General features: G+C 45.2%; 1 protein-coding gene across 4 annotated transcripts in view; it reads right to left on the bottom strand.

Moving 5' to 3' along the window:
- Positions 1-3,693: 3,693 nt before the first annotated feature.
- ARHGEF6 (Rac/Cdc42 guanine nucleotide exchange factor 6) overlaps positions 3,694-14,780 on the bottom strand; it is a 117,941-nt gene continuing 106,854 nt past the window's right edge. For all 4 annotated transcript variants that reach the window (XM_060137456.1, XM_060137455.1, XM_060137458.1 and 1 more), the window contains 5 exons: positions 13,644-13,737; positions 12,424-12,513; positions 10,118-10,217; positions 8,026-8,080; positions 3,694-6,135 (listed from right to left, as the gene is read on the bottom strand). In XM_060137456.1, the coding sequence (XP_059993439.1) occupies positions 5,995-6,135; positions 8,026-8,080; positions 10,118-10,217; positions 12,424-12,513; positions 13,644-13,737 (480 nt within the window). In that variant the 3' untranslated portion in view covers positions 3,694-5,994. The remainder of the gene's footprint in view (positions 6,136-8,025; positions 8,081-10,117; positions 10,218-12,423; positions 12,514-13,643; positions 13,738-14,780) is intronic.

The raw sequence follows: 14,780 nt of genomic DNA, 5'->3' as shown, positions 1-14,780 counted from the left end.
CCTCTATATTTTAACAACCAGTGATAATTTTTGCCTGAATTGGTCTTTACTATGATGGCTGCAAAACGGGGATTTTCCAACTCCAGAGTTCCTTCCACGTTTACCAGTCAACCCTCAGCATGGTACTGTAAACAAGAGCCTTCCCTTTCTCCCCACTTACTTATTTATCAATATGGACACATAGATTTCTGCTTTTTCCAATGTTTTCAAATTCATTACTGTATTTTCGTGCTCAAATTTTCCCTTATTTGGCCAGTAAGAGCCTCTTCAAGTTTGCACCTGTGTCTTTGTAACATGCCCCTATCATATTTCTGAGCATTACTTTCTGGCAGAACAAGATGTTCCAGGCTCATCTTGTACCTTTCCTGCCTCAGCCGCAGAATCGGCCATTTCTCCAAGGAGCCCTCGTTCCAGTGCAGAGTATAGTGTTTAGAAACCAAGTTCTGGGCACAGCTGTGTTCATTGCTATTAGGATGTCACTTCCCCTAGGAAATGTATGCGTTTAGATGCCTATGTATATACATGTAGGTACTAAAGCTGTCAGCCTTAGCAAATAAAATTTCAGGGTAGGGACCTTCCTGGTGGCACAGTGGTTAAGAATCAGCCTGCCAATGCAGGGGACACAGGTTCAATCCCTGGTCCGGGAAGATCCACATGCCACAGAGCAACTAAGCCCACGTGCCACAACTACTGAGCCTGCGCTCTAGAGCCCACGAGACACAACTACTGAGCCCGCATGCTGCAACTACTGAGCCCACGTGCCATAACTACTGAAGCCCATGCACTCTAGGGCCCATGCTCCGCAACAAGAGAAGCCACTGCAATGAGAAGCCCACACACCTCAAAGAAGAGTAGCCCCTTCTCGCCGCAACTAGAGAAAGCCTGTGCACAGCAACGAAGACCCAACGCAGCCAAAAAAAAAAAATTTTTTTAAAAATTCAGGATACCGAGTTATATTTGGATTTCAGGTAAACAATGAAAAACTTAGTATAAATATATCCCATGCAGTATGTGGGACATGATCTATACCAAAACATTATTTGATGTACAGCTGAAACTCTGATGCAACTGAGCGTCTTGTGTTTTATCTGGCAACCCTAATTCAGACATACACACTACATACATATAAATGTACACATATACATGCAGAGATACATATGTACATGCATTTTAGAAATCAGGAGTTCACATAGATACTTGAGCTGACTCTAAATGGAAAGGAATGAATTTGCTTGATGGACAGGGATGGGAAAGGGATTCTAGGCAGGGCAAATGGCATATTATGGGACTTAAAAGAAATTCAAGGAGATCCAACTTTACTGAGTGTGGCGGGGAGTAGCAAGAGATTAAAATTTTAAACAGGTGAATGACATAGATCTTTTAGATAATCATTCTACTGGCACCAAAGAGGCCAGACTATTGGCACCCAAGAGGCTAGACTACAAGAGGCAAAGAGATGCATTAGTCTGAGGGAGAGATGATAAGCATCAAAAATAGGCAACGGAGGATGGGGAGAAGTTCAGAGGTTACAACAGAGTTAAAAATGGTAAGACTTGATGACTAAATGTATAAAGGGTTAATGTATAAATTTATATAGGGTTGAGGGAGAGGAAGGAATAAAGGACAATACTTGTTTTTCCGGTTCGGGCAACTAAGTGGCCAGGGGTGCTATGTACTGGGATAGGAAACATTGGAAGAGCAGATCTAGGACTACGAATGAGGAGTGCAGTTTGGGACATACTGAGTTTGAGGTGCTGTAGGACGTCCAAGCTGAGATGTCCACAAGGTAGCTGCATCCACAGGTCTGGAGCTCAGGAGAAAAGGTCAGGATGGAAAAATATGGACCAGGGAGTCATCTACACTTTGATGAATAAAGTTATAGGAAGAGACAAGGTTGTCCAGGAAGAGGCTATAGAAAGGAAGAGAAGAGGCAAAGAGTGTCAAGGATCAGCAACATTCAGGGGACAGGCAGGAGGTAGATCCAGCAAAGGAGACTTTGGGGTGGTCAGAAAGGTTGAATGAACGCCAGGGAAGCTGGGATCATGAAAGCCCAGGAAGGAGAGATTTATCAAGGAGGCAAGGGTCAGAAACTGCAGAGAGGTCAAGATGGGTATTGAAAAGCGCTCCCTGGATTTGTCAGTAAGAGCTCATCAGTGACTTCAGGAGAGTAGATGGCCGAGGTAGAAGCTGACTTGGCAAGTACCAAGTGCAGAGGAGGAGATGCAGTAGCAAGAGCATGGTTTCAAGAGGCAGACGGACCAGGGTTTCAAATCCCTGCTACACACATACTAGCATATTATTCAACCACTGTACCTTTGTTCACTTGTAAGATGGGGATAACAATAGTGAATACCTCATAGGGTTGTTGCAAGGGTTACAGGAGCTTAACTATGTAAAACAGTGCAGAGCCTAGCACATGGGAGGTGCCATGTTACAGCTATTGCTTTGGCTTCCTACGCTGAGGCAGAAAGGTAATATCAGGTGCCTATAAAATTGATGGCTACGGGGGCTTCCCTGGTGGCGCAGTGGTTAAGAATCCTCCTGCCAATGCAGGGGACACAGGTTTGAGCCCTGGTCTGGGAAGATCCCACATGCCGCAGAGCAGCTAAGCCCATGTGCCACAACTACTGAACCTGTGCTCTAGAGCCTGCGAGCCACAACTACTGAGCCTGCGTGCCACAACTACTGAAGCCCGTGTGCCTAGAGCCCACACTCCGCAACAAGAGAAGTCACTGCAATGAGAAGCCCGTGCACCGCAACGAAGAGTAGCTCCCCACTCGCCACAACTAGAGAAAGCCCACATGCAGCAACAAAGACCCAATGCAGCCAAAAAAAAAATAGACAGCTACAGAAGTGGAAGTCAGGGGGCTTCCACTGACTATGGCTTCAAGGTCATAACACGGTAGCTGTAATCCAAATCCAGTTTCAGAAGATGCTGCTGCCACTACAGTCTGTCACCCATAGGTAGTACAGAAGCCACGAACATATCCTTGGAACCTCCTGCCAGCCAACAAGCCCCAGGAAGATAGCCTCTGCTAACTGAATCTTTTCAAACATTGCACAAAGACATCTCATTGGCAGAAGTGAAAATGTATCAGAACCCACACTGTATCGGAACCCTAGCTGCAAGGGAGTCTGGGCTAGGTGCGTTTTTAGCCTTGGGGTTGCGGGTGGGGGGAGGAATGGATGCTGAGTAGCAACAGATAATATCCAGTGTATCTATCTTGAGGATGGAGCAAATATTTTCATCCTGACCGCTGACCCCAGCATTCCACCTGTGGTCAAAATAGAGCAAAATTGACAAAATCCTGCAAAATACAAAGAGGGATGGAAACCAGACTAAAGATCAAGGGATAAGCTTGAACAAGAAAGTGAATATCTCTTTCTCTTATATTGGAAGGAAAATGGTGAGAAGAGGTACAGACAGTTTAAAGGTTGGGGGCAGGAGGAGAGGGGTGGAGAAGTTACAGAAGGTTCTCTCTCAAGAGATATATTATCTCTTTAAAGTGGGGAACAAATATCGTCTGGCCTGAGTGAAAAAGGTAGAAGCTGGTTCAGGGGCCTGACGAGCATGGATAGCTAATGAGGGAAACAGAAGAGGAAGCTGACACAACATGAGAAATCTTTCTGCACACCAGCTAGCAAAAAAAAAAAAAAAAGAAAGAAAAAGAAAATGAAGAAGAAACACAGGACTTATTTTATAAAGCATTGTTATTCTTATTTATTGAAAATGTCCAGTTTAAAAGTCTTCAAAATAAAAACAAGTTAGAAAATTTGAGCTGTGTAAGAAGGGACATGACAGAAGAGGAACTGAAAGGCCTCGAAGGGCAGCAGTTTGACTACAGAGTAACAGGGACCCATTTATAGAGTACTGTAAACAACACAACTATGGAGACACTGCCGTCAGGTTAACATGGCTTCATTTCCCATATAGGATTATCGAGTGGGAGCGCGGACACCACTCTGCACGAGCTACATTACCCAGAGTACACAGGGACTCTCATCAGAAGGGCCACGTCCCCAAAACATGCATATGGACACGTCTCTTTAAAATAAAGACCTTTCAATATTTTAAGCAATCCTATATACCTTATCAACTAAAGTACTTTGTAATCACAAAAATGTTTCCTATGGATATAGTTTGCACATTTATTGCAAGCCATTGACTAACCACAGACAGGGCAGATGCTATGATCTGTGTTGCTGTTACTTTTGTTTTCCATTTGGAGATGAAGGACGGCATCTCTAAACTGTTGGGCTATAAACAGAACAACAGTCATTCCTAGCAATCTTGCTCGGTCTTCGGCTTCCAAAGACAGCTGGGTGTGGCTGGCTGAGATTGGTCTGCAGGAACAGTCCATTTCCCGTGGACGGTGTCATTTCTGCTGTGCAGCAAGCAGTCAACAGCCCCGTACCATGTAGTTATGGGAACTGAGACCCACCCTGTACTAGAAAGGAAAAGGGCTTAACAAGCTGGGGAGTTCAAGCTTCAAGTTTGGTTCCTAAACAACATTCACAAAACCCACATTTATAGGCACCCATCAAATGTATGTGGGAGACGACTTTGCTCAGTCCACTGGTCCTTGGTCTCTCTTTCCAGCGATCTCCTCCACCTGGCCAAACTTCCCGTCTTTGGGACAGACAGGGGCAGGTTGCACTGCTCTGTCCTACAGCCCCAGGCCAACTTTCAACTGTGCTGAATTTGGATGTGTGTTGCCCTCCTGTGACCCTCTTCTAAACCTGGCTTATCACAGTTCTAATTTCCCAGATGCTTACAAAGGCGAGGGTTTGATTCAACAAGCAACTTGAGTAAACCAGTTCCAAATAATCAGCTTCACTAGTAGCCAGCACACAGCTACTAGAGCGGCCCTTTCTTTCCGGCTATCCAAACTGGGCCAACAGCACGTTTCTGCAAATAATGCTTAGAGTCCTACTCGAAGAGGCTGGTGACTATCACAGCTTCTCACAGCATATATGGTAGAGCAATCAAGGGAATTAAAGCTGTCTGCTAGGGCACAACATCTCCTCAAGTGTGGACTGAAGGATGAGAAGTCGCAATTTGAATATGTCATGTAGAAAAAAGTAAGTGCTCACAGTCTGTATTTTTAAAAAGCAAAGCACAGACACACCAGTTGACACACCGCTTGGTATGCTTGGCTAAAAGCACTGCGGAAATAGAAAACTTACACGCAAGGCAGAAGGTTAGGGACAAAACCTACCATGCACTGGCAAGAGATGGGCAACTCTGCTACTGAAGGGGAGGACTGTCCAGTGCAATTTGCTAATGGATTTGGTGTTGGCATGGGTGACCAGAGCTTCTGTCCCAGAGTTAAAATGTAAACCAACACGAAAGGAGGGAGGGCACTACGGTTTTCTTGGTCTTATAGACAAAATAGGGTAGTCATTAAAAAAAAGTGTGCATTGAGGACGGCCCAGGGAAGGGCAGCTGGATCACTGGGCAAACTGTGTTAGCCTTTCACCCTATGCCAGTTGGAGTTCCAGAAGTGTTGCCTTCAGTAAATCAGGTACTGAGGGGCTGCCAGGAACAGGAAAGCATTGGGGGAGAAAGTCAAGTTCACATTTAATAAGCCATGGCCGGCCACTTTGGGACAGCAGCCAGCCCAAAAAGAGTGACCCGAGATAATGGCTGGTAAAGAGGCACTATGAATTGAAAGCCATCTGAAGGCCATGTAAGTCATTTGCCTACATTAGCTTCCCTTTGCTTACTGAATGGAAAAGACTGGGGAGATGTTCACCCCCTCTTGCTTTGACCTCTGTTAAAAAAAATAACCAACCAACCAATAACCAAACAACAACAAACACTGAACCAAACAGAGAGAGAGAGAGAGAGAGAGAGAGAGAGAGAGAAAGAGAGAGAGAGAGAGAGACACTAAGATACGAAATAAAAACCAGAGAAGTGAGCAAGCTGAGTCAGATCACTCAGCTGGACACTTCCCGATGCCCTGCGGGCACCCTCCAGCCGCACTGTGATGGTTATGGGAGAATGGAGGGCTTGCTACTGGACTCGGCCCGCATACACTCATCAGTTTGCTTCAACAGCCTCCGGACCAGCTTTTCTAGGTCCCTTCTTGATTTCAACTCTTCTTCCAGGCACTGCTTCATTCTTTTATTCTCCTATGGTGGGAAAAGGTTGGTTGGTTACCAAACAAAGGGACCCCACCTCAGGGCCCCTCCTGCTCGGTCTCTTGGCAGTGACAACACTTTCCTGCCTCAAGTTCCTCTCCCTCAGCTTCTAAGACAAGGCAGCCTCTTGATTGTTCTACTTCTCGCTGACCATCCCTTGAGATATAATACAAGCATTCTCTAGGGCTCTGGCCCTGGCCCTCCTCTAATTCAACACACTTTTCACTTAGTGTCTCTTCTCTTTCAACTCAAATAACTACATGGGTGCCTCCCCTGTCTCTCTGGTACTGACCTCATCTCAGCTCATGAGCACCAGGTCCACAGTCCCCAATGCCAGCTTAGATGTGTCACAAGCACCTCGGACTCATTACGCCCTAAAGTGAACTCAGTCTCTCCCCCACCCCCCAAACTTCTCTTCCTCCTGTGGCTCTTGATTTCCGTGAAGGGCACCACCATATCAAAGTAGATACCCAACACCCCTACACTGTTGGTGGGAATGTCAGTTGGTGCAGCCACTATGGAAAACAGCGTGGATGTTCCTCAAAAAACTGAAAATAGAACCACCATATGATCCAGGGATCCCACTCCTGGACATATACCCAGACAAAACTATAATTCAAAAAGATATGTGTACCCCTATGTTCATAGCAGCAATATTCACAAGAGCCCAAACATGGAAACAACCTAAGTGTCCATCAACAGATGAATGGATAAAGAAGATGTGGTGCATATATACAATGGAATATTACTCAGCCATAAAAAAGAATGAAATAATGCCATCTGCAGCAACATGGATGCAAGTAGAGATTATCATACTAAGTGAAGTAAGTCAGAAAGAGAAAGACAAATATCATATGACATCACTTATATGTGGAATCTAAAATATGACACAAATGAACCTACCTACGAAACAGACTCACAGACATAGAGAACAAACTTGTGGTTGCCAAGGGGAGGGGGATTGAGGGAGGGAAGGACAGGGAGTTTGGGATTAGCAGATGTAAACTATTATATATAGGATGGATAAACAACAAGGTCCTACTATATAGCACAGGGAACTATATTCAATATCCTGTAATAAATCATAATGGAAAAGAATAGGAAACAAGAATGTCTCTATGTGTATAACTGAGTCACTTTGCTGTACAGCAGAGATTGGCACCACATTGTAAACTAACTATACCTCAATTAAAAAACAAAAAAACAAAAAACAAAGTCGATACCCAGGTAAAAAGACTCATCTTCCATCCCTGGTTCTTTCTTAATCCCCACATCATGGCGCCATTTTCCAAAGGCTCTAACTCTGCGATGTGCCTTCCTTTACATCTGTGTCCCTCCTCCGTAGCCTGAGCGGCTCTCCCTCCTCAGCTCAGGACTTTATCACGTCTCACCCTGAGTTTTATAATAACCTCCTAAGTGGTCTTCCAGCCTCTGGTCTCTCTCCCTTCAATCCATCCTTTACCCTGTCACCAGGTACAGTCAGTCCTCAAACCCAAGGGAGAGTGTCCCTCATGGAGCACTGGATCAGATCTGCAGAGGAGCCCACGAATCATGATTTATGGTTCTGTTTACACTTACATGCTCATGACTGACTTATCTTTTCTTAAATTCTGTTTGCAAAAGTCAGGGAACATGAAGTTGTAACTAAGTTTGTGATCCTATTGTAAATCCCTGAATAGGTATATAGGCAAGCTGCAGAAATTGAAACCCAAGGCCACGTGGTAAAATCAACAAAACCCACCTGGCTGACACAAGGGAACTAAGAACCCCCACCTCACCACCTTGCTCCTGGCCTTCTCCTGAGGGCATCTACCAGTGCGCAGCAGGGAAGAGGGAGCAGGCCCGTTAGGATCTGAGAAAACGACTTTCGAATTTCATTACCTGTTTCAGCTCTTTGACCTCATCCTTCAAGGCATAAACAGTATCGACAAGGCTCCTAGAACACAAAGATAAAGTTCATAGATTAATAGATGGCACTGAGATATTGTTAAGTGATACTTAAGAAGAAAAGCAGCTTTATAGAAATACAGATCCTGAAAAGCGGTGGTCTTGCTGGTGAATCGGAAGAGATACTGCTATGAATGGTCCTTGTGTTTCTCATTTTTATGGGCTAACAACCAGCATCACACAAGCTCTTTCTAACACCGTGTCACCGCATGTTTTCTACACTTCCCTCCTCCTCTGCTGCTTGCTTCCCAGCTTAGGCAAGTACTAAAAAAATAAAACAGACTAGTGTATTGTACACCTGTAACTTATATAATACAGTACATCGACTCTACTTCAATTTTTAAAAATAAATAAAAAGAAAATGGGGGGGAAGGGTAAGCTGTGACAAAGCGAGAAAGTGGCATGGATACACTACCAAACGTAAAATAGATAGCTAGTGGGAAGCAGCCGCATAGCACAGGGAGATCAGCTCGGTGCTTTATGACCACCTAGAGGGGTGGGATAGGGAGGGTGGAGGAAGGGAGATGCAAGAGGGAGGAGATATGGGGATATATATATATATATATATATATATATATATATATATATATACACATATGTATGTATAGCTGATTCACTTTGTTATAAAGCAGAAACTAACACACCATTGTAAAGTAATTATACTCCAATAAAGATGTAAAAAAAAAGAAAGAAAGAAAAGTCAAGAAAAAAAAGAGACTAGGGCTCCTCATAAGGTTTGATTTCTCTCTTGGGGGCAGGAAGGACCATCACCTGACATATTGTAATGAGAGGTGTCACCAGGCCCTGCCTATCCTACGCTATCTGTGCTATGGCATTGCCCTTCTCACCTATCTGACCCTACACCATCGTACATGACACAAACACAAAGTCAGGGGCATTATTTCTAAAAGATTCCATATATTCCAAAAAAGGATAAAGCGCCTTGGCAGAACTGTGGAAGAGTCATTTCCTCTCTGGCTCTCTCCCTGGACAAGGACATTGGAGATCTGGGCTCCAGTTCTGACCCTACGACTTGCCAGTCCTCTAACCTTAGGTAACCAGTTTTCTTCTCATCCTCTCTTGGTCTTATTTTCTTCACATACAAAATGGGGATAATATCACATTCCCTGAAAACCTCATAAAGTCATTGTAGGGGTTAATATAGCTATAATAATAGTAATTATAACGATCATCATTTATTGAGTAATTATCATGTGCTAGCCTTTGTACTTCTTATTCCATTTAACCTCACAAAAACTCTGAAAGTATTACTATCATACCCATTTTACAGATGAGGAAACTGAGGCACAGAGAGGTGATGGAACTTGCTCCAGGTCACACGGCTAACAAGTACCAGAATCTGGAGTTGAATCAGGGCTGTTATTCTCTTGAGCCCAAGTGCTGTACCATTTGGTCGTATCACTTCATACACCAGATGGAAAAATACATTGACGATGCCAAGCACTGTGAAACACGCTGTCCTATGCAAATTTAGGCCTGACTTCAGAAATGACTCAAGTATATACAAGTACTTAACCTGATTTTCCCCCGTTAGGTCACCCTCACTATTGTGCAAAGCTAAGTCAGGGACATAATTTCCCTGAATCTCAGTTTCCTCATCTGTAACAGTGGTGAAAGTAACGTTTATCTCCCAGGATTGCGGTAGGAGTTTAAATGAGGTCAAGTATGTGAAAATCCAGTGCCTGAGTCAATAAATGTGAGAGGCATCCCTCTGGGTAAGGGAATTGGTGCCATGGCCTTCCCAATGCCTCCAAACCGCATGTGGAGTGGTATTCTTGCGTGCCCTGAAGTCCCTTCCTGACCTCCTCTGCCTCTCCTTTCCCCTTCCCTTTGTGGCGGGCAGCCCTCCCCAGGCTCCCAACTGTACAGTCAGCCAAGAGGGCCACATTCTCAGATGAGGAGGGACTGTCCTTCCGTGCAGGCTTGGCCACAGCCACGTTGCCCTGCCAGAACCTTCTTTCCAGCCCCCAGAAAAATCAGAAAAGGTTTAGCCCGCTCTACGCACTTTTCTTCAATGATGGTCTGGCCGTTGCTTCTGGTTTCTTCAATGATGAGTTTCTCTTCCTCGGGGAGTAAGACTTGGGGAACGGAATCCTTGCGAGCACCTACAGACAAGGGCGGCAAGAGGCGAGGGAGGGAGTTTACTAGGGGAGACTATTTGTTGGGGGTTAGCTCCTTTCTACTGTGGTTTTTGAGGGGTCTTTGTTGACGGCATCCGGCTGCCTGGCGCCCCGAGAGTAGTCATCCAACATCTGCTGACGAAATCCTCCTGACGGGAGAAATTCGAAATGGCCAAATACACTGATTCCATCCTGGGGGCCGGGGGCACATTTTGTATTCAGAAACACAATGTGAAAAGGCTGCTGTGAGAATTGTCCTCAACCAAGACCCCATCTTTTCCTGTTTTGCCTCTTCCAGAGCAAAGAGCCAGCCAGTGACCATTCCTCCCTGCGCGTCTCTGGGGAACGGCACGCCACACCCTGTGGGTTTTGTATTTGAGTAAAAATCATGCAGAACGTAGCACTGCACTGGGACGCAGCATGCTTAAAGGGCCTCAGAAGCATCACTCACTCCCATTTGTTCTCTTTACCATCCTACACGGTGAAGCAGGGTCGGTGAAGACCATTTTGATGGAGGGTAGAGGGGGCGTTGGGGAGATGATCACAACAGCAGCAAAGATGCAGGCGTCCTTACTGCTCTCCGCTCACCATCTCCAGGCTCTGGGATGGAAGAGGTGACAGAGCAGCCATGGGACCTGACCAGACAGCTCTCCTGCACCTGCAACCTCTCCGTCCCTTCTGGATCCTTCCTCTCAGAGCCACTGGCTTCCTCTCTTCTAAGCCAAGTTCCTTCCAGTTGTGAACACTCAGTGCCTTCACTCAACCTCGATCCCTTTCCCGAGGTGGATGTGTCCCTGCCTTCCTCGGGGCCCAGTACTTCGTAGGTGCTTAATAAGTGCATAGCAGGCTGGCCGACTAACCAACCGACTGGATGCAGCGAGAAACAATAGCGGCCGCTTCTATGGGTGCAGGACTTCTGGCTGGAGAGGGATGGAGGGTGTCGGTCACCAGGATGCGAAAACGCTTACCACGTGCCAAGCACTATGCTAGACACTTTCCACACAAAAAAGGGAGGCCAGGGAGGACGGGGGTGGGGGAAAATGAGGTTCTTGAGGCCAGAATGCCTGCCCGCACCTCTGAGCAAATCTCCCGTCTCTGTCAGTGTGAGGACAGGAGGTGGCGGGAGGTGAGGTCGGATTTCGTATGAGGGCTGCTGCTTCTGGCGTCTCCTTGCCCCCCCTCTTTCCTTGTTTTTGCAATAAAAACTGCTCTCACTTTCTTTTCCTGACTCCTCGAACCTTGTTATCAGGGCTGGGCATGCCCAAAGCCAGAGGCAGGTTTGGTCTGAGAAGCAGAAGGTGTGACAGTCCCCCCTTCAGAGTCAAATGTGTCAACTTCCACATAGAATGCTTTCCCCATGACGACCTGAGAGACATGTTACTTTGGAAGCATCGGTCAGGGCAGTCCACTGAGGAAGCCCTGCCCACACTCAAGCCAGGCCTCAGTGGCTGTCCAGATGGAACATTATGGAGAGCTTATCTCCTACACAGATGCAAGACCCTCACACCAGCTATCCTGAATGCCCATAATAATGAAAGACCAAGGACATAAGCGATGTGACCTGGCTTTTCTAAAAGCACAAGGATGAATCAGAAAGTATTATCTCGCTTTCAGTTTGTAGCCTGAAAGTTGTTGGGGGAAATACCCTCACCTAATGGCTCCCTGATAAATTGTAGACATTCTCAAAAGGCCCTGCTAAGCAGCTACATTTCCAGATTTTCAGAGCAACTCTGAAACTTGAGTTTGGTGAAGCTCTGTTTGCTTAAATATGCAGCTGATCAAAGATAGTATTTTGACTTCCTTTCCAAATCTGCCTATAAGAAGAGATTAGCATCAGTTCACAGACACAGGAACTCTCTGGGCTCTTTAACTAGTGTTGGTGAAGGTATCTGCGTACTTCAAAGGAGAGTGACTTTAAAAAAAAATTTATTTTCATTTCTATCACCTCCAACTTTTTTACTCTTGCATCTCTCTTTGTCTCTGGGTGAAAAGAAACAGTGGGTAAACAAACCGCTTGGTAGCTAAAAGCAGCTTATCTGAAAGATGCAGCCCTGTGCCCGCCCCTCTGCTGCAAGTCACCTGCTTTACACACCCTGCAGCCCATCTGGGTTGCTTTTCTCTTTTTCTAAGAGGCAGTGAGCAGTAGCAAAGAAACATCACTCATTAGAGAAAGTGGTTTGGGGGAACCTACTTGAGCCGTGGCCTTGTTGAAGGTTGGCACTGGTACAGTAGGCTTCGATCACTTTCAGAATCTGAGCGTCCTCTTCCAGAGCAGCCGTACCTGTCAAGTGTAACGAATCGTGACTCCTCAGGAGATACATGCCTCCGGACCCTCGAAATGATGCAGTGCACTCGGGTGCTAGGCACTGGCTTCTCTGACCAGTGGCCTTAATGAAAGGCAGGACAAAAAGCTGACCGGCTGGCATGGTGGAGCAGAGACACATCCACCTTGGGAAAGGGATGGGGCACCAGTGAGTTCAGCACCGAGAGTGGCCTGCTCCAGAAGCCACTTGGAGTTCGAAATTGGAGGGTCCTGCCAGTGTCTCAGAGGCTACAAGGCCAGCCCTGGGCTTGGCGCTGGCCTCAGTTCTCATCCCATACACCACACCCTTCCTCTCCATCAAATTTCAAGGCTCACTTTCTCCAGGAAGCTTTCCACCATTAATCCCACCCATTTTTTCCCAACCAGCCAGCCTAGTCACTGATTCTCCCTCTCATTCCCCCAACCGCCTCCAACTCATTCTAGAAATGACTGTTAACACGCTGCTGTGCACATCCAGGGGTGAGGTGAGGGGTAGGGGAAGCAGAAGCTAGAGTCCAGCAAAGATTTATCCAGACTGTATTTCGGACTGATACACACAGCTCTGTCACCCCTTGGTGATACATCACTTACTCCTTCATGTGTGTCCCAGAGTGCCTTGTTCCCAGAGAGGCAACTGTGTGCGTATCGATTGGCTGACCGACTTTGCAGCCTGCCTCTAAACCCAGCCCTGTTCCTACGTGCCAGCAGGCTGCCTCCCTGACTAACTGAGAACATCACTGAACATTAAAATCCCAGAGGATCTCAGGCTTTGGGCCTATTTAGTCGATCTCAGTAAAGGCAAATATCTCAGGTGTTAGAAACTAAGAGGGAAGAAAAAACTGTCTCCATAGCAAATGGGTCCCTTTAGTGGTTCTAAACCAGGTAGAGCCAAATGTTCAACATGAAAACTATACAGATGGTTTGTCTGCCTAAGACAACATGAAAAGCAGCAGGAGACAGCTTATTGCAAAAGCTGAGAGGTGGCGGCCAAGCCTTCCCATGCATTTTTCTTTATGTCAAAGGTGATGCTGAGAACATACTGCTCGAATCCTCTTCTTTCAAAAAATTCCTCATCCATAACCAACTTTCTAAAAGTACGAAACACATACTTTTGCGGATGACATATTCCTCCTCCGATGGCTTTCTTTCGGTCTTTCTTTTGTGAAGAAACTTCTTCATCGTTTTGGGGCTTTTACCAGATTCCTGTAAGGATAGAGGTTTCTTTATGAATTAAAAATTTCCCCAAAACACAAATTAAAAAAGCAAATGAAATTAAATAGAATGGCTCTCTCTTATTTTTGACAGTCTCATTTAGCAGGGTATCAGGATTTAATACTATACACAATAAAAATGGTTCCAATAAACTCTAAAAGGTTAAATGAAACCGAGGCAATGCTATTGTCCTCTCAATTGCCATAGAGATGGGAATAAGAATGGTGTGGGCCTACTGCAGATACGGCTGCTTCTCCAGGAGGCCAAATGCCTTTACGGTACCATCTGCAGAGAAAGTAATGGATGTCAATCCTAGAGAAATAACAGTATTTCCTAACTTGGTTTATATTCCCCACTGATACAGCTTTAAGGGAATGAAATAACAATTGTAACTATTAATGGGGTATGGACCACTTTTTGAAGAGCTTCAAAACTATTTAAATAAATTCTCCTTAGCAACAGTTCCACAAAGAAGAATATCAATTTCCATTTGTGAGACAGGAAAATTAAGGCAGAGAGACTAAGTAAATTCCCTGTAGTCAGAGAGAAGAGCCAAATGAAGGATTTCCTGATAAATAATTTGGGGTTAGGCATAGCGTACCTACAGCAAGCTTAAACATACATCTATAAAGTTATATTTTTAATTAGTAGAAAAAAGAGAGATGAATTATTGGATTTGCCTTTGCCATATGAATAACCAGCAGGTCTAAAAAGGTGCTCATTAAGTACCCAAGTAAACAGTGATCATCTTATTCCAATCTCCCATGCAATGTATATACAGGATGCATGGTTAACAATCACTACCTTAAAAATAACTGCAACAAAGAATGTAATTTCTTCCACTTAGCCTCAGTGATCCACTTAGACTTGAAAACAGACAGACATGAAAAATTCACATGTGACAAAAATAACAGGAAAAATAGAAAGAGCATATAAAAAACCCCACGGAAAACAGACATTGTAGAGGCATTAGAAGATGACATTTTCGCACATATTTCACAAGAGCCTACTTTTCTGAAGAAAGTACTTACATG

This window comes from Lagenorhynchus albirostris, chromosome X (assembly GCF_949774975.1).
Source record: "Lagenorhynchus albirostris chromosome X, mLagAlb1.1, whole genome shotgun sequence".
NCBI lineage: Eukaryota > Metazoa > Chordata > Mammalia > Artiodactyla > Delphinidae > Lagenorhynchus > Lagenorhynchus albirostris.
Note: the sequence above shows the minus strand (reverse complement) of the source record. Positions and strands in the feature narration are given on the sequence as shown.